Here is a 25,729-nt window from a genome sequence, read left to right on the forward strand (position 1 = left end):
TTCGTCATGTCATGAATTTCGAGAATGAGCGTGTGTGTCACGAGTCGAGTCCAAACCTTCACTAACTAATAACTACTACCGTAGATGAGCTGACTTGCTCATTTGTTTAGTGAACCCAACAATTAAGCCATCGATATTACAGTTTGCAGTCTGGAATGCCGATAATGAATTGTTGTCTCAATAAGCTAGTGAGAAGTTTCCGAGGATGCCAAAATATCGTTTTGCTCCTCATGTGCGAATATGCCTAGATCGTCTAATTCATGCATCGATCGTAATGCTATACTATCCCAGAGCACACTAATCCAGTTGCTAGAAGTGTTTCGACATCCATGTAAGCCCGAACCATCAAATCTTAAAGTAAAGTAGTGAAAACGCACCTGGATGAACACTTATCGTAAAACATTTCTTTCGAGACTAACCACGATGATCGCTTTCCAAATTGATGGTATAAGATCTGAAAACTTGAATAAGAGAAACTATATCTCTTACCACATTTTTCAAATGACAGTTGCAGTCTCGAGTCACACATAGAAATTAACGCCATAATCGCCAAGCTCAAAACCTACATTTATACCTTCACCAATACCACGCTGAAATGCTACTCAATCCTCAAGACCATATGAAACTCTTCTTAATATATTTGGTAGACTCGTGAGAAGATTATGCTCCAACTATTCCCGCTAGCATCGAAATGAAACTGGGCACACACATTCACTGGGTCGATATATCATGAATTCCTCATTGATTAAGCGAGAAACCATGTCGAGAAGGCTTGGTAGTTTCTAGAATATTCAATCACCAATGATCAAGATTCGTCTAGCAGAGTATTCGTTGGGTGACTGAGGAATTAATTATCACACTAAATTTTAAACGTCAAGCGATTCTCCATACAGTCTATCTGCATCAAAAAAATAATACGAGGCGCAATGGTGTGGACACGAATCCAAGGATGATTGGAATGTCTTCCGGCACAAAGAGGTGAACATGGAATCATAGTCAGAATAGACGCTGGTCTAAATGCCAGAAGGATATGATAATTTGAACAATGAGGAATTTTACCCAGTGGTCTAAACATAGTCCCTCTGGACCAACGAAAAATGAGCTAGCTTGTCAAGTTGGTTGGTGGTCACTAAAACATCATCATAACTGCATAAGTACAAGATACCTCGTATTGGAAGCTTATTGTGATATTTCCCATCCTTATACAGATACAGGAAATGATTATAACTATCTAAACAATTTATTGATATCTCACAAGTAACATCAAAACAATACTTGTGAATTCCAACTGAGGTGGGATAAGACAAGCTAAAGGTGCTCAGTAACTACGTTTGCACCACCAGGGTAATACATGATAGTCCATTCATAGGTGTTGATTTGGCTATTCCATCGTCGCTATCAGAAATTTTAGTTTATCTCAAATGAAGATGTATTTGAGAAATCTAAGGTTGGTAAAAGTTCTAGACACGTTTCTCACCGAGAAGTGTCATTCAATATTTCAAATGAAGATAATAAAAACTGACTCTAAGTAATGAATAGAATGGTTCATTTCAAACGGTTTTAACCGTTGGAAAGTATAAGCAATTCTCCGTCATGCTGCCTCAGGACAGTCGAAACATCCAGAGAACACGTCATCATGGATTTTCAAATGATTAATGTCATCGAAAAGTCTAACACAAAGGTAGGTTAAGACAACAATTCAGTTGTCAGAAAATTTATTCATAATCAACACCCAAGTTGAACTAACTTTCCTTTGTCGATATGTAAGGAAAAACATTATAGCCGAAAAATCGCTAATCAATTGTCGATAACTCGACAAGACTAAGGATATCTTAAATCTCACAACACTTTGTGAGAATGTCAACTTTCTTCCGCTACAATCTTTTGGAAAAAAGTAAAGAATATCCTTTACTGGGATCATGTCTCCCAAGCAAAATACCAATCTAAACAAAACTAACGTTCGAGAAATTTTGTATAAAGCTGACTGTCAGCATTTAGAGAATTTGGTCTCATTACTGAAGCGGATAAAAGAGTCATCGGTAAGACTACTATGAATTCAACAGGCTACAAAAGAAAACTCAAGATTCAAGAAGTTGGTTGAAGAAACCATCAATTCGAAATAAAGCTAACTGTTTTTTGTCGTCACCTGATTTAGTTGCTAAAATCTAGTTACGATCTGAAGGTTTGGCTTTTCGCCTTCGCAAATAGGTTCGAGGTTTCCTAGATAAGGGTTTGATTGGATAAATTCCTAATCAGTAAACTTTCGTAACTATGTTCTCTCAATGAAGTAGGACTTGTTAGAAAAGTCATAAGAAAAACTGATATAGTACGAGAAAGTGGATTGATAGTGTACTTCGTTTCACCATTTGATGATATCCCAGGTGAGATTTTTGGAATATGACGCCTAAATGTACGTCCTCGAATCGTACCATACTACTTTCTTTCACTCCGCCACGTGCTAATAAATCTCCATAGCTTCCTCAATACTTCATTTACTCTAACAGTGAGAAATTAACTCGTACTTCAATTCTACTATCTACCTGTGGAAATGATAAAAAAGGTGGCTAATCAGATAGGTTATGTTTACCTAGTTAGGTGATAAGGTAAAAACAACTATAAGTTTACTGTCCTAATACAAAGCTTGCTCCTAACTTTCCGAGATTTAGTTTCTTCAGCTCCAGCAATCATTGTTAATCAATCTATTAATCGCGCGCTAATTAACAGATTTATGATATTTTGATATTGTTCGTTACCCTGAACCTATGAACCGACATTCTGGTATAAAGGTATCACTCCCAGATACTAGCACCTATGTCTAGTATCAAAAATCATACCGCTTGAATACTGGTTGACAGTTCCTGGATATCGGACATGCTGATTATAGATTAGAGCCCGCTCAAGTGGTTTTGGACGACTGATAAAGAACTGGTTATGTGAGGTGGTTCCATATTCTAGGGGAAATACTCACTACCTCGGAGATTTTATACTAATTATAGGTATAACAACTCGTACTTCGGTGCCTATACTCATCAAAATGACAAGTACATCACCAAAAGAAATTTGGAAACTAGTATTGGTTAGAATGTCCCAAATCCGGAAAGAGGAATTTGCTAATAATCTACTTTAGAATGGGTTTAAATGGAAGTCGATCGTTCTCCTGAAGATCCGAAATGATAACTAGTGCATTTAAGAAGATTAGTGCTATCGGGAACCAAAAATGACTATCCCCCAACTGTTTCTTTCGTTGAGTACTACCTCATTAACACTAGGTTGTCGCTCAAGACAATTTTGGAATCTTGACGAAGTAACTTCATAGGTATCCTAATAGATGATATGCTAACGGGTACTGCCAATGAATCAAAATTAGTTCTGGTTTCCTATCTCGAAAAGGTTGATTATGGTGGCGTGAAAATAATGATGAGATTGGTTATAGATCCCTGGTGATACTCCATTCGATACATTAGCCCTGCTTTAGGGCCATCAACTTGTCTCAAATTTACATCTTTCCTTGGTAAGGAAGTTATTCGCTTTAAGTCTAAAAGCGGTTGCCAAAGTGATCTTCTAAAATGTTGACAAGTCTACAAAACTACCTAAAACTTAGGAAAAGCTAACACATTTTTTGTATTTGACGAGGTGGCAAGATTCAAACATTAGGCTCAAGAACCGAGAATGCTTACATCACGCGTGTGATGAACACAATACTGCCCGACTTATGCTCTGATACCAAATTGACACACCTCGACCCGGAATGTCAAATGGGACTCCGAATCGAGCTGTGTTAGCCAACACCAGGAAGGCGATGAAGCCATAATGTGTAGTGATGTGGAAAATGTGAATAAATTTAAACCTAAAAGTGCCTAAATACAAAAGTACGTTGTGAGCGGGAATGAACCAAATTCACACGTGATGACCGAGCATAAATACAATACAGTAAAATAGGGTGAGAATTATACCATTGATGATAATCGCCTACACCAAGATTTGCCAATAATCCTCGTCGGTATGAAAACTTTGTTACTAACACTTGGAGGGACGAAAAAAAATAAGGGTGAGTGGGCCTAAAAATAAAGTTTTAATAAAAACCTTTTGAACACGATATAACCCCTCACTATAAAACTCGTATAGTTTCCAGAAAATAATACTACTACGTGGGTATAAAAACCAATGCACATGAGCAGCGAAAATTGAAGTATGTCATGTCATAAATAATAAATGTAAGCCAGGTGTGAAACCACTATAAAATAGTATGCCAGTCGGAGTCACCTAACGTGACCTGTATGATTGGACCTATAACTCATCAATCTAGGCTAACACACGAGTCAGAGTCACCTAGTGTGACTTGTACAACAGGCTGAGTATAAATATGTATGCTCAAGTACTACGATCACGTGAAAGCTGTGTGATAAATCGCGGGTCACCTACGAGTCGGAACCACCTATTGTGGTTTGTACGACAGGCTGGCACCAAACTTGGATCCAAGGTGAGCATGCAGTGCATAAGGTGAACAATCACGTGAAGGCTGGCCCTAGCCCTGGGGGAGACCACTAATACCGAGGTGCAGCCATGATGAACTCTAAATAAATGTGTGCATACCAATGCAATACAACCCATTTAATCACATAATACTCACTTGAAGCTTACTTGAGTCTCCACAGCATCACATAATACAATTCACAAGTGTAACAATGCAATATTTAAAATGTAACTTATTTACGACATGGCAAGCAAAGCATAGCTCCATATAAAAACATTTTTGAAAACCGTAAAGCTTACATATACACTATAAAAAAGAAAAAGACCCATTCACCCGAGGTCCGCATTACAACTCCCTAGCATAAATATCGAGGCATCATAAATGATCGTCGCCTAGAACAAATATTCAGTCACGTCTCAGAATTCTTATTAATAGAACACGTAACTTACATAAAACACATTCCCCAAAGACATTCTAGAATGATTTGAGACCCATTGACCAAAAGTCAACCGTCGGTCAAAGATCGACGGTAGGGTCCACAACCCTACATAACTCGATCCGGAAGATCTGTATCACAGATTTCCTATCCGTAACTTCCAAAGATCCACATTATGCTTCTAAAACATCATACTAAAGTTTCATTACGATCCAACGGTTGGATATCTGCCAATTGTAAATTCAAGTGGCTGTCAACATTTTATTTTACAAACTTAGGAATCTAATTCGGGAAGATCCACACGACAAATTCCTGATCCGTCAGTTCCTATTGTCCTAAAATATTATGAATGATAACCTACTTAAGTTTGGTGACGATCCAACGGTTGGATCGTTGATTCTAATAAGGATCAAGTGGCGGACCTTAGCGAAATTGTACCCAAACAATGCAATTTCGTTAATCGGACTTCACCTATGCAATTGGAGTATTAAACTTAGCTTAGGAAGGTCAGGTGGGGTCTCACCCCACGCACCGTCGTACACAACGGTCGGACGTCCCGACTCATTGGAAAAATCAATTATTTCTAAAAATTCCCAAATTTCACGAAAATGAAGATCTCAATAAATAGAGCAAGTTTCATACATGCGGTCAAGTCCAATTTAACCGGAAAAAAACCTCAAATCGTCACAAACATGTCGGAAACCCTAGAAATTGGTGGTTTTGATTCGACTCCATATAAGCTCCGACGCCCCAACCAATGCATGGGCTTTGTTCTTGAGGTTGATAAGAGTCTATTGGTGGTGGTGGTTGACGGAGTTGGCTTCACGATTGTCGGAACCCACGGGTTCCGTTCTTCATGAAATCAAGGCTAAATCTAGTGAAATTTGATTGGAAATGGAAGATGGGAGATCATGGAATGTTTTCCAGGTGGTGGATGTCGATGATTTGACAAAAAAACCGACGAATATCACGTCGGAATAACGCGGAGCGAGTCGGGTTGACGGGGAGGAACCGGGTCAAAGGTGATCAGGTGCTCCTCCACTATCTCATTTCCCCTATTTTCTTCTCTCCCCCGTTGGTTGCTCTCTTCTCTCCCTTCTTTCTGATTGGGTGTCCCGCCCCTCCTTTCTCTCCTTTATATTTCATCTCCACTGCCTATCTTTTCTTCCTTTTAATATGGGCCATACATATGGCTTTCCAGATTTTGCTCCAAAAATTTGGAGCATTCCAGAGAATATTTAAATGACTATTTTGTCCCTATTTTTACTCGCCCATAACTTCTTCGTTATAACTCCAAATCACGTTTTGTTTGCGCCTACGAGTTTGTAGCGACGAATACTATGAGGATACGCCAAGAAAATGGATCTTACGTGACTCAACAAGGCGGTCAACAAAAGTCAATGCATTTGCCTCGAAGGGATTTTCGAAATTTCACATTTTAAAATTATAAAAACTGTAGTTTTTGGGAATGGGTCGTTACATTGAGGGGGTGAGCTTAGCCTCACAATGGGCTAGCAATAATGTGATTCAATAAGTTGTTTATTAAATATTATTTTCTCTATTCTTAATGTAAATTCAATAGAATGTAGATGGAAATTGAAAGACTAATTTTATCATGTGAATTTAGCTGCTTTGATTGGTTTTATAAGTTGTTTTTTCTAGCATGATTTGATTGGTTTGTGAGGGGTTTTTTCTAGCATGATTTAAGATTATTCATTAACTTCAAATATTCGACTTTCCTTTTATCAATTCACGCATATAGATACATTTAAAACATGTAAGTCATGCCGTGATTTAAAAAATGCATTTTGCACGCGCATAAGTGCGTGCATGAAAGCTAGTAATAAGAAGGAAAAGTGTATAACGCAAATTTTTTTTGTGCTGACCAACAATGGGAATGTATTTAAGCAAGCCGTCGAATTCGATGGACGGCTCATAGCCAACCAAGCTCATTGGTGGAACCGGATCATGTATGACCCGTTAATTAATGGACAAATTTTGAATAAAATATAATATAAGGTGTGATATTTGTAAAAAATTGTAGGAAAATCTGAAAAATATTTCGGAAATTGCTTCAGACTCGTTGCATGTGCTCGTCGTTAAAAAGTTGTATCCAACAAATCACAAGATGCCATGTGGCACATATTATACAAATATATATATTAAATTTGAAAAATTCATAGGAGAAAAATCAAAAATATAATCCGAATGTTTCCACAAACTCCTTGAACCTTTTTTTGTCGAGAAATCAGAAAAAAAAACCTCGATTACGATTGAAATCAAATAGGAAAAATTTCACAAATGTTACATTGAGTACTTAGTGTTTGTTCCATGAAACAGTTGTACAAGTTTCATGATTTGTTGTTTAATTGTACTCCTCGGCCGAATACCCTACAGGCCCACTTGGAAACATAAACTAAGCCCAATATACATCCAAACCCTATAGAGCTTTACATGATGAACCCAAGTAGATGTTTGTGGTGTGATCCATGTAAAAATAGACTTCTGCTTCTCACGCGAGGGATAAGAAAACTTACTTCTTCATGACATACTTGTAAACCAATACATAGTGAATTCATGCTCTAACCTTTTTGTTAGCCTGCCTAATAATTTCTTTTTATTTCATTTCTTAACTATCGTGGAGCTATGCTTTGCCTGTTCATAAAACAAATAACACCAGCAAATGACATAAACATACGTTTAATTCATATTTACATTCTAATTTTAACTGAGCAAGATTTTTCAACTCAACTAAACGAGAATATTATAATCGACTTCCTTGAAGTCAAAGCCTAGGATAGAAGTATGTTGAACCCAAGTCATTAGATAGGATGGTTAAGATCAATCTATCACCCATCAATATGTTTGAAGATTGAGGAGGGCATGTTAATGAGACTTTATGCATCCAAAGACTACATCCCATGATGATGATCTCATGCATTCAATCACATTAAAAAAATCCAAATATTCACAAAATAACCCAAAAAATATTTTTACTATTGTTAAGAAATTATTAATATGAAAAAAATAATAATCAAAATTCCAAAAATTGAGAAGGCAGGGACATGCATGTCATTTCAGAAAATCTCATCTCACCTTCTCTTCCCACGATCACCTTTTTTCCTTTTCAACGCAGCCTCACAAAATTAAAATTTCCTCAAATTCTTTTTCACATTTTCCCCCAAATCCCTTATTTAATCTTAACCTCACCTGCCTAAAACACTGCACCTCCTCACCAACCAATCAGATCACACCACTCTCACTATCCTTCTGCTCCTAAGGTCCCACAACCCAACCAAGTTCTCTCAACCGTCCATCTGTCACTTTACCAGGTGATGTTATCACAAATTAGAGAAGCCCAAAATTGAGAGAGAACTTAACACAATGAGTAAAAAGTGTGTTTTTTTTATTTTTTTATTTTTATTTTTATTTTTTATGTCTCGGAAGCCAAAAGAAGGATTTGTCATATTTAATCTCTCCCAGAAATTAATTTTAAAATCCCAATTCTCTCCTTCTAGAGAGAGAGAGATAGAGAGAGAGAGAGCTTGTGTACTGGGGAGGTAGAAAGAGAGAGGCTTTTTGTTGTTATTGTGTTGAAATGGTTGAATTGGAAAATACCCAGAAACCATTGTGATTGTTTATTTCGTTTTTCGGATATGGGTTTTGCACTACTGTCTGTGATCTTGTAAACCGGGAAAGCGATCTTCGATGCGCTGATTGGATTGCTGGAAATTTTGGGGTTTGGGCTATTTGGGCCGCTGTTGATTCGATTCTGCTTGTGTTTGAGAAATGAACGGTGGCGATGAGGTCGTCGCAGCAGCTCCAGGGGGTCCTCCAACGCCTCTGGAGTGGAAATTCTCTCAGGTCTTCGGCGAGCGTACAGTCGGTGAAGAAGTTCAGGAAGGTATTTTGTTCGAAACTTTCACGACTCTTTTGGATCCAATCGATATTTTTGTTCAAGTGTTGCATTCATGGCTAGTTTTTGAGTTTTTGATCTGTTACGGATCATGGTCGTTGAGTAATTAGTGTTTCGGGATCTGGGTCGTCGAGTAATTAGTGTTTGATTGTGGATTTTTCCTCTGATTTGGGGAAAGGAGTGAACTTTGAGTCTGAAACTGGTGGAGAGATGTGCATGTGAGTTTAGGTTGCATTTTTTATGTTATGGATTGATGAACAAACAGTGTGGAGCTGAGCTTAGTCGAGTGAGTGGTGGTTTCGCTTTGCGATTTTAGTTAATGTTTCAATTGTTTGGTCGTGTAAATGGTTCTTTTAAGTTGTTAACACGCCGATTTTTGCGATACAGTTTTGCATTATTGTTGTTGTCCATTCCTTGTTTTGATTTTGGACTGTTCTGTGCCTGCTGGAAGCAGTAGGACTTAAATCAGACGCCAGTGGTTAGCTGTCTTTCCTATATCGGTTAAATAGTTGTATATGTCTGTCATGAATCTATATGTTATTAAGGAGAAAAATGTAACCACATTATAGTAATTTGTGTATTTACTGAATGTGCTCTAGATTTTTGTGTAGTTACTTACACATTGGTTACTTATGTGGTAAGAAAGTCAGTTACTCAGGTTGAGTTGCCACTAATTGGCTGGATTAGGTATTGGAAGAATTTGATTAGTGATGCAGTTGGAAATGAACGATTTGGGAGTATCTTCAGATCCAACAGTAATACTCGTCGATCATAAGAAGAATTTGACATAGGCATTGGTTTATTTGCATGTTATACTAGTATGCCATGTCCCTACTCTAATTGTTGCAGTCAATACATTGTACCCTCACCATTTATTTTGCTAAAAATGTGCCAATCAAATTCTGGATTGTTATATGTTAAAACCATTATGGTTGGAGAACACTGGAAAAACTTAATATGTTTACGAACTATGAACAAGAGTTTGAAGAAGTGCTTGTAAATGAGGATAGTGTTGTGATCAAAATGGATGATTGGATCCAAACTATGACCCTATAATACTTTATTTTTTCAACGGCTGAATAGATGCATTATGAATGTTGTAGCTGTAGTGGGATGAGAAGAAAAATGGAAAACAGACCCTAAGGGTTTGGTTTTAATTGAGCTGAAGGATCAATGAGAAAAGAGTTATATGGGAAGACCATACGGTTGAGATGGGTATCAATTAATAAATTGTACGTAGGCAATACAAGAAAGATGGTAAGGGTAAGAATAGATTCATATAGCAGAGCCTAACTAGTTGAGGTTCATGGCTACCACACAGCATTGACGTGGTAGGAATGGATTCTTGTGTCTATTTAGAAGGAGAATTGGCCTGTAAAGGTTTATGAGTGGGAGGAACTATGATAAGTGTAATTCTAGTGTTTGGCTTGTTCCCAGTTACATTACATATGAAACTTTATATTTTCTTTTTTTAATAGTAGGAGGACGACAATAAGATTTCTTACATATCATTTTTTTTATTTGTTTACAGTTGACATTATTTCTGCTATTGAATTTGATAAAAGTGGCGACCATCTTGCTACTGGTGACCGTGGGGGCCGGGTGGTTCTCTTTGAGAGAACAGATTTGAAAGATGTGTGTTTCTTCACTTGCAAGCCTTTTCTGTTCTTTCAATGTTTATATGCCATACTTTTTTTTCTGCAATTTTAACATGTATTTGAATGCTGTAATGTGTAGCATGGTGGCTCCAGAAGGGATTTGGAGAGGATGGATTATCCAACTAGTAGGCATCCTGAGTTCCGTTACAAAACAGAGTTTCAGAGCCATGAACCTGAGGTATTCTTTTCTTTTCGGTTACAAATGCGTCACCACACCATCATATTTAATTTACCTCTACGTACTGAAATTGGTTGCATTTACACTGCACATATTCTTTTTGTCAGTTCGACTATCTGAAGAGTTTGGAAATAGAGGAGAAAATAAACAAAATCAGATGGTGCCAAACAGCCAATGGTGCTTTGTTTCTTCTATCTACTAATGATAAAACGATTAAATTTTGGAAGGTATGAAAGCAACACTCTTGTAGCGGTTAATTTTTTTATTTTTATTATAATTGTGGGCAACAGCATGAGAGAAACGGTGCCCAATTTGTTATTTGAACTACCTAGCCCTGTGTGTCGGCTTACACGTTTATGGTATAATTTGTCATAATCTGAACGAGAATATATGCAGCTCTTTTATGTGGGGTCTGTTTTGAGGACCTTGAAAATTTGGACTGCCAGCTTATAGCTCTATGTATTGTAGATGCAATTGTCTGGACCTTGAATAGATGCATGGTGTTAGGTAGCTTATGTACTATAGGTGTATGTTTCTTACTCTTTGACTTGCTGAGAAAATTGAAACACTCGATTACTGAACAGCCTGTGCAACGTAAGAGGAGGTCATATTCACCTTAGCTGTAGAGATAGTCACTTTGCAATGTAATGCTTTCAAAAGTGTATATAATTTGTTGATGTACTTCATATAACTGTGATCTGGTGCATGTATATTCTTTTTTTTGGAGCTTGAAAATAAATGATGACAAGTAACACATTTTATCCAAATATCTTCTCTACATAATTATTATTGTGCGCATCATATGCATTGATTTCTTTTGCTGTATTTGGTTGGGTGTTGAACAGGTCCAAGAAAAGAAGGTCAAGAAAATTTCAGAAATGAATGTGGATCCTTCAAAAGCTGTAGGAAATGGCAGTTTTGCTAGTTCAAGTAATTTGAGTAGCCCTAAAACGTATCTTGCAAATGGAGGATGCCCAGACAGATCATTCAGTTGTCTGAGCAATGACATTTCATTTCCACCAGGAGGCATTCCCTTGTTACGATTGCCACAGGTGGTAGTACTCAACCCAATCATTTTCTTCTTGTATCTTATGTTAGCAATTTAGCACATTGTGTCATGCTGTTTCATTTAATCATTTAGTGTTATTGTCTGATATATAATAATACATACGCTATACGCTTTTATGTGCATGTATGTATGAGTGAGTGTTGATTTTATTAAATGAGGTCAAAAGACTCAAATTGATCACATTAAGCTTATTATCCTTATACTCAGCTAGTTGGGATCTTTAAAACCTTCTCCTCGTGGCACTTCAATGCCCACTGTGTCTGTTTTTTTTTTACCCCTTTCTCCCCTTCTTTGGGTTCTTTAACATTTGGTTGTTTTCTGAGTTTCATCTCGAACTAACTTTTAAAACTTGATTGTGTAGGTAACTAGCCATGAGACTAGCCTAGTCGCTAGATGTCGAAGAGTGTATGCCCATGCTCATGATTATCATATCAATTCAATTTCAAACAACAGGTGGCTCTATTTCTTTATTGAAATTATATCTTCAGTTTCGTCTGTGACATCATTAGTAGTACATATAGCCTTCTATGACTTTGGGGTTTATCAAGGCCTTATGACTCTATGAAACGTTTTAATCCTTATGCTTGTTTTAAACTTGCTAAAATGTATAGCCAGTTCATATTTTTTAGTTCACCATGCACAACATCATCCAATTCCTGCAGCTGGATTTCTTGTCTGTAATTGTCAATAGTTTTTCATTAAAAAAAGGTCGTACCCAGTGCACAAGGCTCCCGCTTTACGCAGGGTCTGGGAGAGGTGAATGTCGGCTAGCCTTACCCCCATTTATGGAGAGGCTGCTCCCAATGTCAATAGTTTTTCATTAAACTGTAAAAATTGATAAGAACCATAATCATTGGCTTTTCACATATCATAATTAAGATACTTTGTTTGCCTACTTTTGGAATCCTGCTGTGAATGTTTGCCAACTCTCTCTTACATTTTTCCTAGTGATGGTGAAACTTTTATTTCGGCTGATGATCTGCGAATAAATCTTTGGAACTTGGAAATTAGCAATCAAAGTTTCAATATTGTTGATGTGAAGCCTGCAAACATGGAAGATTTAACTGGTAAGCTTCATTATATATTCATATTCCCAGTCGTAGTCAAATATTCTTCCTCTGCTTTACATTTTAAGTTGTTAAAAGTTTCAGTGGAACTCGTTTGAAAAGTACTTTTCTGGTGCTTGGAGTTGGGTTGAAGTTCATAATATTCAAAATGTGTGTGGGGACACACCCATGCATCTTCGTGCATCTAGCTGAGGGATTTTTGAAGATTCAAATTTTAATTTAGCCAGGAATAATTGCAATTTTGACTCTCTATAAATAGAACAAAATATAAAGGACAGTTTTAATTTCTTCCTGTGTTACTGTTGTGGCCCTGATTATTGGCTAGATCTTCCAAAATACTTGCATGACTCTGAGTGCCCATTTTGTATTATTGCAGAGGTGATAACATCAGCAGAGTTCCACCCTACCCATTGTAATACTTTAGCCTACAGCAGTTCCAAAGGCTCCATTCGACTCATTGATTTGCGCCAATCCGCTTTGTGTGATTCTCATGCTAAATTGTAAGCATTTTCCTTTCTATTTTATTGTTGTCATCTTGTATTCCGCCTACCATGAAAACTAAAGGGGGACAAAAGACTAAAGGTGTTAAGTGCAAACTGGAGAGATGAATGATATGTTTTGATCACCTTTTTTTGTGCAGTTCATTATTAAAAAAGAGAGGGAAATACTATTCTCTTCAATGCTGAGTTTGTTGTCAATACGTTGGTTAAAATAGCATCACTTATGATACATAGTTTTTTGTTGTTTTTCTTTATAAAATACATTATTTCTTATTAAAATTATCTTGTGTGCAGATTTGAGGAACCAGAGGTGCCTGGTGCTAGATCATTTTTCACAGAGATTATTGCTTCAATATCGGATATTAAGTTTGGAAAGGAAGGAAGATATATACTTAGCCGAGATTACATGACTCTTAAGGTTTGTTATTTTTTGGTTGGTTTTTCACTTGCCTTATCTCATCATAAAAACTCTGTAATGATATTATGTTTGGATATTAGACGTCCTGAATGCAACATATAGTGTGGCAAAATGATGTATTATATATAGACATTAGGTGTTGTAAAGCTGCATATGGTCTCAGCCTTCTATTTCCTTGACAAGTGTACGGAACTCTCTTGATTTATGAGACTATGATTGAATTATTTCCCTGTAGATGCTTTTGGATGTTGAAATCTTGGCCATGACGGTATGGAAGATTTTGTTATTTGTTTTCCTACCTTATCTCTCAAAAACAAATGATGATTTTAAAGAGAAATTAGACGTCCAAAGCATGTCTTAAACCGGGGTTCCTTAATTATTTGAGGAGAGTAGCGCTTTTGGATAGTTTCAATAACTACTTCAGCATTATATCTGATGATGAAGTTGCATAGAGATTTTTCTGTCAAATTGTAGCTGCTTAAACTAAAAAGTCTCGCTCTCCCATATTGTGATGTGAGGTTGAGATCTTTATCTCCCTGCTTTCTTATCTGAACTGGTTCACATGTTTTTCAGTTATGGGACATCAATATGGATTCAGGTCCGGTCCAAACCTTCCAGGTTCATGAATATTTAAGACCTAAGGTGAGATTCTTGTCATCAGACGAAAGATGAACATGTAATTTGTGCCTAGTTTAATGGGCTTAAGCCTGATTATCTTGTTTAAATGTATCCAGCTGTGTGATTTATATGAGAACGATTCTATCTTCGATAAATTTGAGTGTTGTCTGAGTGGTGATGGATCGCGGGTGGCAACTGGCTCTTACAGGTCTGTTTTGGCATCTTGTATCTGTTTCCTGTCATTTTTATAAAAATTATTTGGGCTTATGTTAATATGTTATTAATGTGATCTCAGCAATCTATTCCGTGTATTTGGTTCTGCCACTGGTAGTACTGAGGCAACAACCTTGGAAGCCAGCAAAAATCCAATGAGGTAAGTTTAACTCAAAACACATCAGGAAGCTTGACTGGGAGTTTATTTTATGGATAAGGTTGATGATTATATAATGTATTTTCTGCTGTTTTAGGCGACAAGTTCAGACTCCTTCTAGGCCTTCCAGGTCCCTGAGCAGTAGTATAACACGAGTTGTCAGGCGTGGTATGTGCTTTCTCTTAGCCATTTTACCATTGACTTGATGTGCTGAACATTCTTTGGCTTGTTGGCCTTTCTGTTTTTGCTATATTTACTTGAAAGAATATTATTTGTCTACCACGACAAAATCTACTACAGGAGCAGAAAGCCCCGGGGTTGATGCAAATGGAAATTGTTATGATTTCACTACAAAGTTGCTGCACTTGGCATGGCATCCTAATGAGAACTCAATAGCCTGTGCTGCTGCTAACAGCTTGTACATGTACTATGCATAAACATGGTCCAAGAAGAAACGTACTTTCTTGGCTAGCTATTTTGGGTTGCTGCTGGAGAAGGTTTCCATCGCTTTCCCACCAACCAGTCAATTGGAGGCCACATTAATTCTGACACTTCAAGGTGCCCCTTGAACCTTTTGCATACGGTTTCATTCTCAAGGTCGGTAAGTGGCTGTCACAGAATTCACAAGGAAGAACCAACTTGATTTTGTTCCTCCGGTGAGCAGCATCTCCGTTTTCTTCCCCCTCCCAACCCCGTTTTCCTTTTTTAACATTTCTTATCTTTTTCTCCTGCATTTTCTTTAAATGAGAAGATGCGCGGGGGGTTATGTCTGGAAATTTGTGTTGGGTTGAAGTGGAGAAGAAAATGAGATTGTAGCAGCTCTCCTACAAGAAATCTAAAAAGTATGTTCAATATTTGCCATTAGGTTTTAATTCTTACTGAAACAATCATGGTGGGATTAGAGGTGTTGAAACTTGTAGTTCATTTTTTTATTGATTCTTTGTCATGCTTGAAATTTCATTAAGAATGTTTATTGTTTTTGTTGTAGCTTTCAAACTTTCTGTAAACTAAAGCAAAGCAAATAATTGCTGTAGCCTTCTCTTTGGAAATGCATGAGCCTCGTTGCTGTTTATTTTTCCCTTTTCGTTGTACGTTATTCGGCTCTAAAAGATTTCGCCGGAAGTGATTTCTTCTTATTCACGTCGTGCTTGAAGTGAAATTTAACTAGCTTCCCTTCCATTAGAGACAAGGCCTCAAACTCTTCAGTTTTGATATACGACGCAAATGAGCTCGTTACCATGCATCGTTCTATTTGTTTTTCTTGAATGACAAGCCTCCTGCGTACTTGGTGCGATGGCAAGTGCCTTCGTTCATGAACGGTAGGTCTCGGGTTCGAGACTTAGGAGCAGTCTCTCCATAAATGGGGGTAAGGCTAGTCGACATTCACCTCTCCCAGACCATGCATAAAGCGGGAGCCTTGTGCACTGGGTACGACCTTTACCTTTACAAGCCTCCTGCGTACGGCAAGTGGTACCGAAGCCAAGAGTGTCGGTAACAGAGGGAGAAGAGTGTCATTGACTCGGATCGTTTCCCATCGAATAAAAATGACTTGTAATAACCTCATAAACGTTCCTTTCTATTTCTCTTGTTACGCGACTAATCACTCGTAGATGTTAGTTTCTGAGTTGGGTGCAAAACTCAACCCATTTGTCAAGTTATAATTAATAATTAAAGAAAAGGGAAAAGGATGGGATAAGTTCGCCACTCTCCTCTTATTTTTTTTGTCGAAATCCACTCTCCCCATATTGACTGAGTAAAAAGTTTACATTTTAATTGCAAAGAAAAATAGAAAAAATTTTCTTTTCTTTCTACCACGTGTTCTTTTGCCCAAAGGGTAAAGAAAATCATCTCGAATTACACTAGAGTATAAATTTCGAAATAGTAGCCAAGTGATAAGCTTCTTCTCTGGCGTTTAGGGCTTCTGTTTCACTCCAAATCCCAAAAACATTTCAAGGTGTTTTAACAGTTTTCTCTCTCAATATATGCACGTTAATTTTCCGATTAGTAATTCTAATTTGAATTAACTTAAATTTTCTACGTTGGATGTTCAATGCGGACTGTGTTGTTTTCTTGTGTAAAAATCTAGGTTCAATTCCTGTGCTTTAACAATATTTATATTTATATAATTAAACATACTCCTTTTTTTATATAATTAATTTAGCTGAGCTCTGACTGCTGAACTGGGTTTTTACTCACTGTTGATGTGGTGTTATTGACTAAATTTATTATATTAGATATGTTGAGATCACTAATGCTGATGATCATTCAACCATGTATCGTTTCGCTTAAAATCTTAACAAAGTAATCGTAATGATCGATCCTACAATTTGATTTGAAACTTGGAGTACAAGATTGAGTACTAGTACAAGTTTGTCTGATTGATGCAGAAGCTGTCCAGATTTCATTTTCGTTCTGTTACATTGGATTTGCGCGCATTGTCCTCAACGACTTGATGTGGACAAGCATGAACACCTCAAGAATTTGATTGTCCTAGTTCAAGTATTTTTGTTTGGTGTGGGTGGGAGATCATGATCAAAGGATTTGGATATTTTTGGACTGCAATATTGATCAAAGTTTCTCCTTTTTGTCTTGCATCGTCACGATGTTGTTGAGTACATTTTTCTGTTGTTTGAATTAATGCGCCGTTTTTAGTTTCAGGTTCGTATCCATGGCATCAAAGTTTCCACCAAAGCTGGTTCAGGCGTCGAACTTTTTAGTCAAGAATGGAGGTACTTATTACAAGCAGATGGTAGAGCAGAACAAGCACCATGTCCAGGAGCCCCCCACCATTGAGAAGTGCCAAACATTAGCAAAACAACTGTTCTATACTCGTCTTGCCAGGTTTTGCCCTTGTTCCTTTTTTATCTTTCTAAATCAGTGCAAATTTCTTGTACCGACAAGTCAGCTGTTAGTAGTACTAGTACCACCTTCCTTGTGATCTTGGATAGGATTCAGGAACGCGCGCTGAATTCAATCTTGCACTAATTTTTCTCAAATTGTCAGATTATGATTTTGAGTCACTATGTGTTTTCTTTTGGTACGAAATGTGGCTAACTAAGAAACATTTGGCTAAAACAGGCATCCTCAAATCGATAAACGATAACTGCAGGACAATGACTCTGTGTGTTAGAAGATGTTGCATCATATCTTCGCTGAAAATCCAACATCAATATATATCTTGATAATAAACAGTTGAGTTTATCTTCTGTTCAATAGACCAGAGATTTTGTTGCATTTTCCATCATCGTAATTACTGGATCACATTGAACTTGTTGGCACATAGATGCTAGAAAATGCACGAACACGTGATTTGTTTAAACAATTGCGTAACTTTCTCCTCCTAATTTTTTCTCTGCAGTATTCCAGTTCGTTATGAAGCATTCTGGAAGGAAGTTGGCTATCTCAAGAATGCAATAAAAAGCAAGGAGGAGATGAACGTGGAGAATGCTGGCCTTGTTGCGCTCTTTGGAGTTGAATGCTTTGCCTGGTTCTGCGGCGGTGAGATCATAGGAAGGGGCTTTACATTCACCGGCTACTATGTTTGAGAGGGTGGCGCCGCCTTAGGAGTAATCTTTCAGCTTAGTTCTTGGTAATTTTTACATGCAAGTGACCTGGAGTGGCGATTTTGATTTTGCATGAAAAATTTTGTTTTCTGAAATCTTTTACGTTTGAGCTGGAAAGCCAGCAAAACATGGCTTACAAAATAATTCAATGTGATTTTGTTCTGCTTATGAGTTGAATCTGTTCACACAGATGGAATCAGATCTATCTTCTGATATCTGGTTGTCGATTTTTCTTGAAATTAATTATTCAAGTGTACAAATCAGTTTATATTTGGTTTAATTTCCAAATGCAATCTGTCATTGACTAAGTTGGATGAACTCAACTCAAGGAATCGAATCGAGAAGATGCATACTTAACTTGAAAATATATTAATATTTGGAGATGAATAAGAACCTCCAGTTTTATATGATCTGGCTCTTAAACAAATCAAATGCAATGTGGGGTGGGGCGGTGTTCTATGGAGAATCAAAACCAAAACATGTTTTATTGGAGAAAAGAACGTCATTGTCTTACTTTTTATAAAATACGTCGTATCGCCAATTCTATATCATTATATATGTGCAGTAGCGAAGTTAGGAATTATTGATAGGAGGGACGAAATTTAGAGGGGCAAAAGATTCCAAAAAAATGTAGACAACTAATACGTTTAGATAGTAGATAATATTAATGTTGTTCATAATTCATCAATACAAAGATATCTTCATTCTTAATCATGTTCTTTATCGTGTGCCCACACATCCAACGAAGACTTGGACGGAGACTCTAAGAAAAGAAATGGAGTACTTGGAGCTAATAGAAGATTTGGCACAAAACCAAACACAGTGACGTTCTACAACTCATACAAATGATCCCACTTACTAGGCTTTGTTGTTGTTGTCATTGTTGTAGTTGTTGTAAACAAGTTAGAATTGTTGCCGGCGAGGTAATGTCTATTGTCCATCTTATGATCCTATAGTTTAATCTCTTGCATAACATGCTAACTGTAGACTAATTGCTACCAGGAAAGCAGAAATAATCTCCTCTTTTTTTCTTTTTTTTTGTGTGTGTGAATTTGGCGACTTTGGTTTCTGTCATGACTCCAGAATATGATCGATCGTCTTGATAACAATTCCTCTATTACCATCTTTATACCTAATTGTTATCCAGGTACTGTGCTGCAATGCACGGTTGGAGCATTTCACATGCGCCGGAGGGATTAGTCCTTGGGCCTGGGAAGCCTTTGGGATACCCTTGACTTAGCCAAAAGACACAATAAAAAAATAAAAAATAAATTGCTATGCAGGCTATCACTATTTATCACCATTCATTCCGCACATGTATTGTTTCTGCTGCACTCATGGATTGTGCGGAACATGTTAATCGAAATTAGAAGAAAAAGCTAATAACCATTTGACCTGTGGTTAATCTTTACAGGATCAAAAAACGGCTTATAGAACAATTTAATGCAGAATAGGAGGCCTTCTACACAGAAGCCATTGAGGCGGTGCATCAGTGCTAACAAGAGGCAACCTTCATTTTAACTAAGTTGTATTTTTATGTAGGTGTTCTTGGAACCAGATTATCCAATTTCTCCAATAGCAACAAACTGGAAAAGATACCGTGAACTATGGTCTTTAGAATGGGCAACCCCGGTAACTTGCTCGTTATTATTATTTTTATATTATTTTATTTAAGAGACAATATAGTAGATGTTATTTTGAGAATAATAGTGGGTGGGAAAATAACATTTCTATTGCAGTCATATTAGGTTAGGAATGTGATTGTGTAAATTCTAGTGTATCCAGGGATATCTTGAAATATTCCCTAGGGTTAGATATTATCCTATTAGAGTTGTAAGCCTTTTAGAGTAAGGATTTAATTGATCTTACTACTATAAATAAAGGCACAATGGGTGATATAACACACCTCAGAATTACATATCTCTCATCTTTCCCTTGCCGCTGGCCCTCTCACTCTAGTCCCAAATACAGTTCAGTAAATTAGGCCTACAATACGTTATCAACATGCTCTTGCCAAAAACTAAGAAACTGAAGGATCGTGGAGGAGGCTCTTCTACACAATCAAAGGCTTAATCATTTTCTACCAATCAGGTTCGTTTAAAATAAATTAAGATATTTGAAACGACCTTGAAGCATGCATGAAAACATTCCCTATGATGCATGAACCCCCTATATTTATCTTTTCCTTTCATATATATATATATATATATATATATATATATATTGCATATTTGTTCATATATTTTGTCAATATATATATTTGCTCATGCAATATGCAATTATGCTATGTGGAATTTGTTAGTCAAAGCATCGAAATTAATTTAGAAGTAATTAGGATTTTTAACCTTAGAATTCGAAAAAAAAAATTGGGATTTTTCGCGGTTGTGCTGCGGCTTGACGCCACACCTCCAGGCTGACATGATTGGCCTGCAGCCACGCCATCACTAGGATGGCGTCGTTTCAATGTCATGGACCACTTCGCAACAGCCAAGTGGGCTTGCTACCCCTGCACAGACAACCAGGCTTCGACCTGGGTTGGGTTTTACGTAGGCCTAAAGCCCCGAGCCCACCAGCAGGCCTGCATCCTTGCTGGGCCGTCCCCTGCAGCTTGGCCTAACCTGCCAGCAAGCCTTGTGCTTGCTAGGCTTTGTCCTAGCTTCGGCCTTCCTTCAGCAAGCCTCAGCTTGCTGGGCTTCGCCACCTATCACGGCCCGCGACCACCAAAGCCAGCCCAGATGGCTGGGCTTGTTTCCCACGACCCAAAATCGAAACCAGCTCGCAGCTGGGTTTCGCGCGCACACCCTTGGCCAGCACATGTGCTGGGTCCGTGTCCCTCTACGACATTTTGGCCCAAAACCAGCAGCTTGGGCTGCTGGGTTTTTTCCCAGAACCAACTCGTGGCCTGCAATCATGATTGGGCTGCCTTTGCAGCTAACCCGTGGCCCATTAAACCCCTTTAGGGCCTAGCCCTCTCCCTTTTTAGTCCCAAATATAGTTCAGTAAATTAGGCCTACAATAATTTTAATTTTTTTTTACTTTTTATAATGGGTGAAATTATTATGTATGTGGGAAAATAGGACAATGGGTGGATCTTGCAACTCTCTTACCCAATTTGATTCCTTTTTCTCCATTATGACTTATATAACAAAATACATGAACACCAAAATTTATTTAAACTATTTAGACAAAGAGGGTTTGAACTCGTAAATTTGTCACTTGCAAAAGAAAAAACCCAAAATTCGATCCAACCAATTTGCCCGACCCATGATTTGGTCACAGGTCCAGTTCAAACCCGATTGAATGAAAGTTCAAATCCTCAGGAGTGAAAGAGAGTGAGAGAGAGTGAGAGTGGCTTGAAGCAAGCCACGTATCATCAGAAGTGAGAGAGCATGAGAGCGGCTTAAAGAATACCACGAGTTCTAACTGCACACTCAACAATCAACACCCATAGCCAAACGCCTTTCAATAGAGGCCTCGGGCAATGGCGGCCAAATCCGTAGCAACACTACCATGGACAATATCCTTGTCCGTCGATCATCGCCTTTTGCCACGTGGAGGTTTACTCTGCGCCTCTCGCAACCACGCCTCTAGCTCGAAAATTCTTTGGCAAGTTCAGAGGAACCAGATGGGTGGTTTCCTCTATCTCAGTGGCGATACCTAACGACCAAAGGTACGGTTGCAATTTCTTGTGCTTGTGTGGCTTCGCCACTGTATACATTGTAAGAAATATTCTGAAATCATAAGAGCAACAACAAGACATTAGGATCGCGAATACAATAACGAAATCGACATGAAAAGGAAATACACTTATTTGTAGAATTCGGAGACATGGTTATGAGGATGAAGCCATTGATGAACTCTAGGTTGTCTTCTCCTTCCAATACTCCAAAATATCCCACTACTATATGAATAGGTTTTTAGTATTATGAGAAATTCAACATATGGAAGTAGGGACTTAACCTAGTATTTATATACCATTAGGGTTCCTTATTAGGCTGCCTATTAACAACTAAAAAGGTCAACCCTATCACCTTAATTGAGTCCTATCATGATACAATATCTTTGTATTTGAACCTCTAAATGATTTTCCTAGATTAGCTGCAATGATTTAAGACTCCACAATTCTTACCTAATTAGAACTCTTAATTTACTCGAATTGCACATCATTGAATAATCAAGTGATTTGTTCCTCAAGTAAACCAATTGTCACAAGTTGCCTTTCATAAAACTTTACGTTCTCCCACTTGAATGTCAATGTAATGTCCTGATAAGAACTCGTGGTGATCACTGAGTCTTCATGAGTTTGCAACCAATCTTTCCTAGCAACTTGTCAATTTTGAATCAAGTGCAGAACAAAAGAAAACAAGGCACACATTGGACAGTTCCTTGCACTCCATGATTACATGCACACTTAACTCAAAACACTATGTTACTAACAAAGTCATGATATTAAGAGCTAATAGTCAAAACATTAGCTCACAATAGTCGAACTAAAAATATGCAAATATATTTCAGTACAAAATTAGTTCACAAAAGAACTTAACAATGTTGGTAACAAAATCCAACTTTTCTGTCAATTTAGAATATATTAAGAGAACAAGTAAAAAAAAAAAACGACATATTGTTTACAAAATCAGGGCCTCTTATTAAAACATATGAATAAAATTTAAACAAAATTTACTCTTAATGTATCAGCCACTAACACTTCAAATTTTTTAACACAAAATGTAATCTTTTACTCCCACTGATTAACAGAGACAAAATTATATAGATAAATTTTTATTACTCCCACTGATTAAGAGAGTAAAACAAAACTTTTTAAATGTCTACAAAACGAAATAGATACCTTTCAAATACCTCCATTAGTAAAACATTAGTCATGGGATCTAGAACATAAAATTTGTGAGCTCAACATCTTTATTCTAGATATTTGTAGGGAAGTGACTCTTGTGACTGAAAAATTATACAAAATCATTTCGTCAATTTTGTTTATCTAACATTTGACAGAAATAGAAAACTTTAACTAAATGTTTTCTAATGCATCAAAAGCATATAATTCTATAATCATCTTTGGACAGAAACTAATTATATTAGGTTTGCATAGCTAAAACATAAAATACAAGGGAAAACGTATATAACTTCAACACTTTTGAGCATATGAAGTATATACCATCTTATCAATTCCATGCTTCACTATACATTGATTTATAGTTGTACTGAATAAGAAAACACTTTTGAGCAGATTAATTATCCATCAATAACATATAAATCACAAGTCTAATTTATTGAACAACATACAAGAATTAATAAGCAAAACACTTTTGAGCAAAATATACTCATTAACCCTTCTTGAATTTCCTACAAGATTTGTTGCATATATAACAAATAAAATATAAACAAGTATAATAATGTACGTTTTATCTACCAAAACTATAACCATTAAAAGCATGTAAAATTGATGGGTGTGAAGCCCATAATACATTATTTCTCCCACTTGCGCAAACACTCAAAATTGCAAGATTAAACACTAGAGAAAGTGGTTTTCATATAACAAAATATATGCTAGTTGAATAAATAAAGATAGTGTACACAATCCATTATATAACATAACATGGCAAATTTTTACAAAGTTTGGAGTTAGAAAAAGCTATCAAAATTGTAATCAAATAGTACACGTTGCAAGATATGCAAAACTCCATCAGTATTTCCCAAGCTCTACCAAAATTTCAGATTTAATCATAATTTAAATAAAACCAATTTACAATCTTTAATATGCTCAAAACACGAAAATTTCTTAAATAAATTGAAGGTTCATTGTCACATCCCAGCTCGAGCCCTCACGACATCCCGGGCTTGACTCCACCGTAGCACGATATTGTCCGCTTTGGGCCCAGACCACGCCCTCACGGTTTTATTTATGGGAACTCACACGAGAACTTCCCAGTGGGTCACCCATCATGGGATTGCATGATTTTGGACCATTTCTCGATTTATGCGTGTCATCCTTGCACAGAGGTCATACTAACCTTCTCTGTATTGTTCCAATTTTATCGAATGTCTTCTTATATCCCGGTCCGGGCCCCCACCACATTCCAGGCTTGACTCTGCCGTAGCATGATATTGTTCGCTTTGGGCCATGACTACGCCCTTACGGTTTTGTTTCTGGGAACTCACACGAGAACTTCCCAATGGGTCACCCAACCTGGGAATGCTCTCGCCCGAACTTGCTTAACTTCATAGTTCTGATGGAACCCGAAGCCGATGAGCTCTCAAAAGGCCTCATGCTACGTAGAGATGAGAATATACATAAAAGGCTTACATGATCCACTCCCTTGGGTGATGTGGGAAGTAACAATTGGATCTGATACCAAATTGTCACATCCCGGCCCAGGTCCCCACCACATCCCGAGCTCGACTCTGCTGTAGCATGATATTGTCCACTTTGGGCCCTGACCACGCCCTCACGGTTTTGTTTCTGGGAACTCACATAAGAACTTCCCAGTGGGTCACCCATCTTGGGAATGCTCTCGCCCGAACTCGTTTAACTTCGGAGTTCCAATGGAACCCGAAACTAGTTAGCTCCCAAAAGGCCTCGTGCTAGGTAAAGATGAGAATATACATATAAGACTTATAGGATCCACTCCTCCGAGCAATGTGGGATGTGGGGTTCGAGCCAAGATGTGACAATTTAGTATCAGAGCCAATCCTTGGCCGGAAGTGTGTCGACGAGGACGTTGGGCCCTTAAGGGGGGTGGATTGTGACATCTCACATCGCCCAAGGGTGTGGATCATGTGAGCCTTATATGTATATTATCATCTCTACCTAGCACAAGGCCTTTTGGGAACTCACTGGCTTTGGGTTCCAGAACTCCGAAGTAAAGCGAGTTCGCGCGAGAGCATTCCCATGATGGGTGACCCCACTAGGAAGTTCTTGTGTGAGTTCCCAGAAACAAAACCGTGAGAGCATGGTTGGGGCCCAAAGCAGACAATATCGTGTTACGGTAGAGTCGAGTCCGGGATGTGGTGGGGGCCCAGGCCAGGATGTGACATTCATTTCATTAGATAAATAACCTTTAATATACCCAAAACATAAAAAATTCTTAAACAAATTTATTGAGTCACAAAATAGTTGGTTTGGACATAATAAACCAATCTATATGTATCAATATAAGGAACAATATCTCAACATTATTAATCGATCTAAAAGTGACAAGTTATTAGACAAACCAATGGCTACAAATTTATTTTAGTGTATGAGAGAGGACTCACATATGTGTTAAAGATTAGGTTATAAATTAAAATGAAACCTAATAAGAGAATCCAAACTGAAAATTTATGCTTTAATTCTAAAACAAAGTCGGTTAAAGTAAGCACATAGATATCTCAACAACATCAAATTTTCAACAATAATTTTAATCCAATTTTAAACTCATACAAAATTAAGGCAAAAGATTGGAAAATT

At 37.5% G+C, this 25,729-nt stretch overlaps 2 protein-coding genes and 1 non-coding gene across 5 annotated transcripts; 2 read left to right on the plus strand and 1 right to left on the minus strand.

Annotated features, from left to right (window-relative positions):
* Positions 1-8,265: 8,265 nt before the first annotated feature.
* On the plus strand, positions 8,266-15,776 carry LOC103453547 (serine/threonine protein phosphatase 2A 55 kDa regulatory subunit B beta isoform-like). 2 transcript variants are annotated; one of them, XM_008393084.4, is made up of 14 exons: positions 8,266-8,814; positions 10,358-10,461; positions 10,564-10,662; positions 10,770-10,889; positions 11,508-11,714; positions 12,093-12,184; positions 12,680-12,798; positions 13,175-13,298; positions 13,593-13,716; positions 14,290-14,358; positions 14,451-14,542; positions 14,630-14,707; positions 14,802-14,872; positions 15,005-15,776. In XM_008393084.4, the coding sequence occupies exons 1-14, from the start codon at positions 8,700-8,702 to the stop codon at positions 15,139-15,141; spliced, it is 1,551 nt and encodes a 516-aa protein (XP_008391306.1). In that variant the 5' UTR covers positions 8,266-8,699; the 3' UTR covers positions 15,142-15,776. The 2 variants fall into 2 exon arrangements, with proteins under 2 accessions (XP_008391306.1, XP_008391305.1); XM_008393083.4 differs by having other exon boundaries at positions 8,373-8,814; positions 11,508-11,717.
* A 769-nt stretch (positions 15,777-16,545) lies between these two features.
* LOC103453548 (uncharacterized) lies at positions 16,546-18,435 on the plus strand. Of its 2 annotated transcripts, none has more exons than XM_008393085.4 (3): positions 16,546-16,658; positions 17,357-17,545; positions 18,063-18,435. In XM_008393085.4, the coding sequence occupies exons 2-3, from the start codon at positions 17,373-17,375 to the stop codon at positions 18,247-18,249; spliced, it is 360 nt and encodes a 119-aa protein (XP_008391307.1). In that variant the 5' UTR covers positions 16,546-16,658; positions 17,357-17,372; the 3' UTR covers positions 18,250-18,435. The 2 variants fall into 2 exon arrangements, with proteins under 2 accessions (XP_008391307.1, XP_008391308.1); XM_008393086.4 differs by having other exon boundaries at positions 16,577-16,658; positions 17,363-17,545.
* A 5,799-nt stretch (positions 18,436-24,234) lies between these two features.
* On the minus strand, positions 24,235-24,338 carry LOC114827187 (U6 spliceosomal RNA). Its single transcript, XR_003776408.1, has one exon. It is a non-coding gene; the product is annotated as a U6 spliceosomal RNA (small nuclear RNA).
* Positions 24,339-25,729: the final 1,391 nt, after the last annotated feature.

Source organism: Malus domestica, chromosome 09, assembly GCF_042453785.1.
Source record: "Malus domestica chromosome 09, GDT2T_hap1".
Taxonomy (NCBI): domain Eukaryota; kingdom Viridiplantae; phylum Streptophyta; class Magnoliopsida; order Rosales; family Rosaceae; genus Malus; species Malus domestica.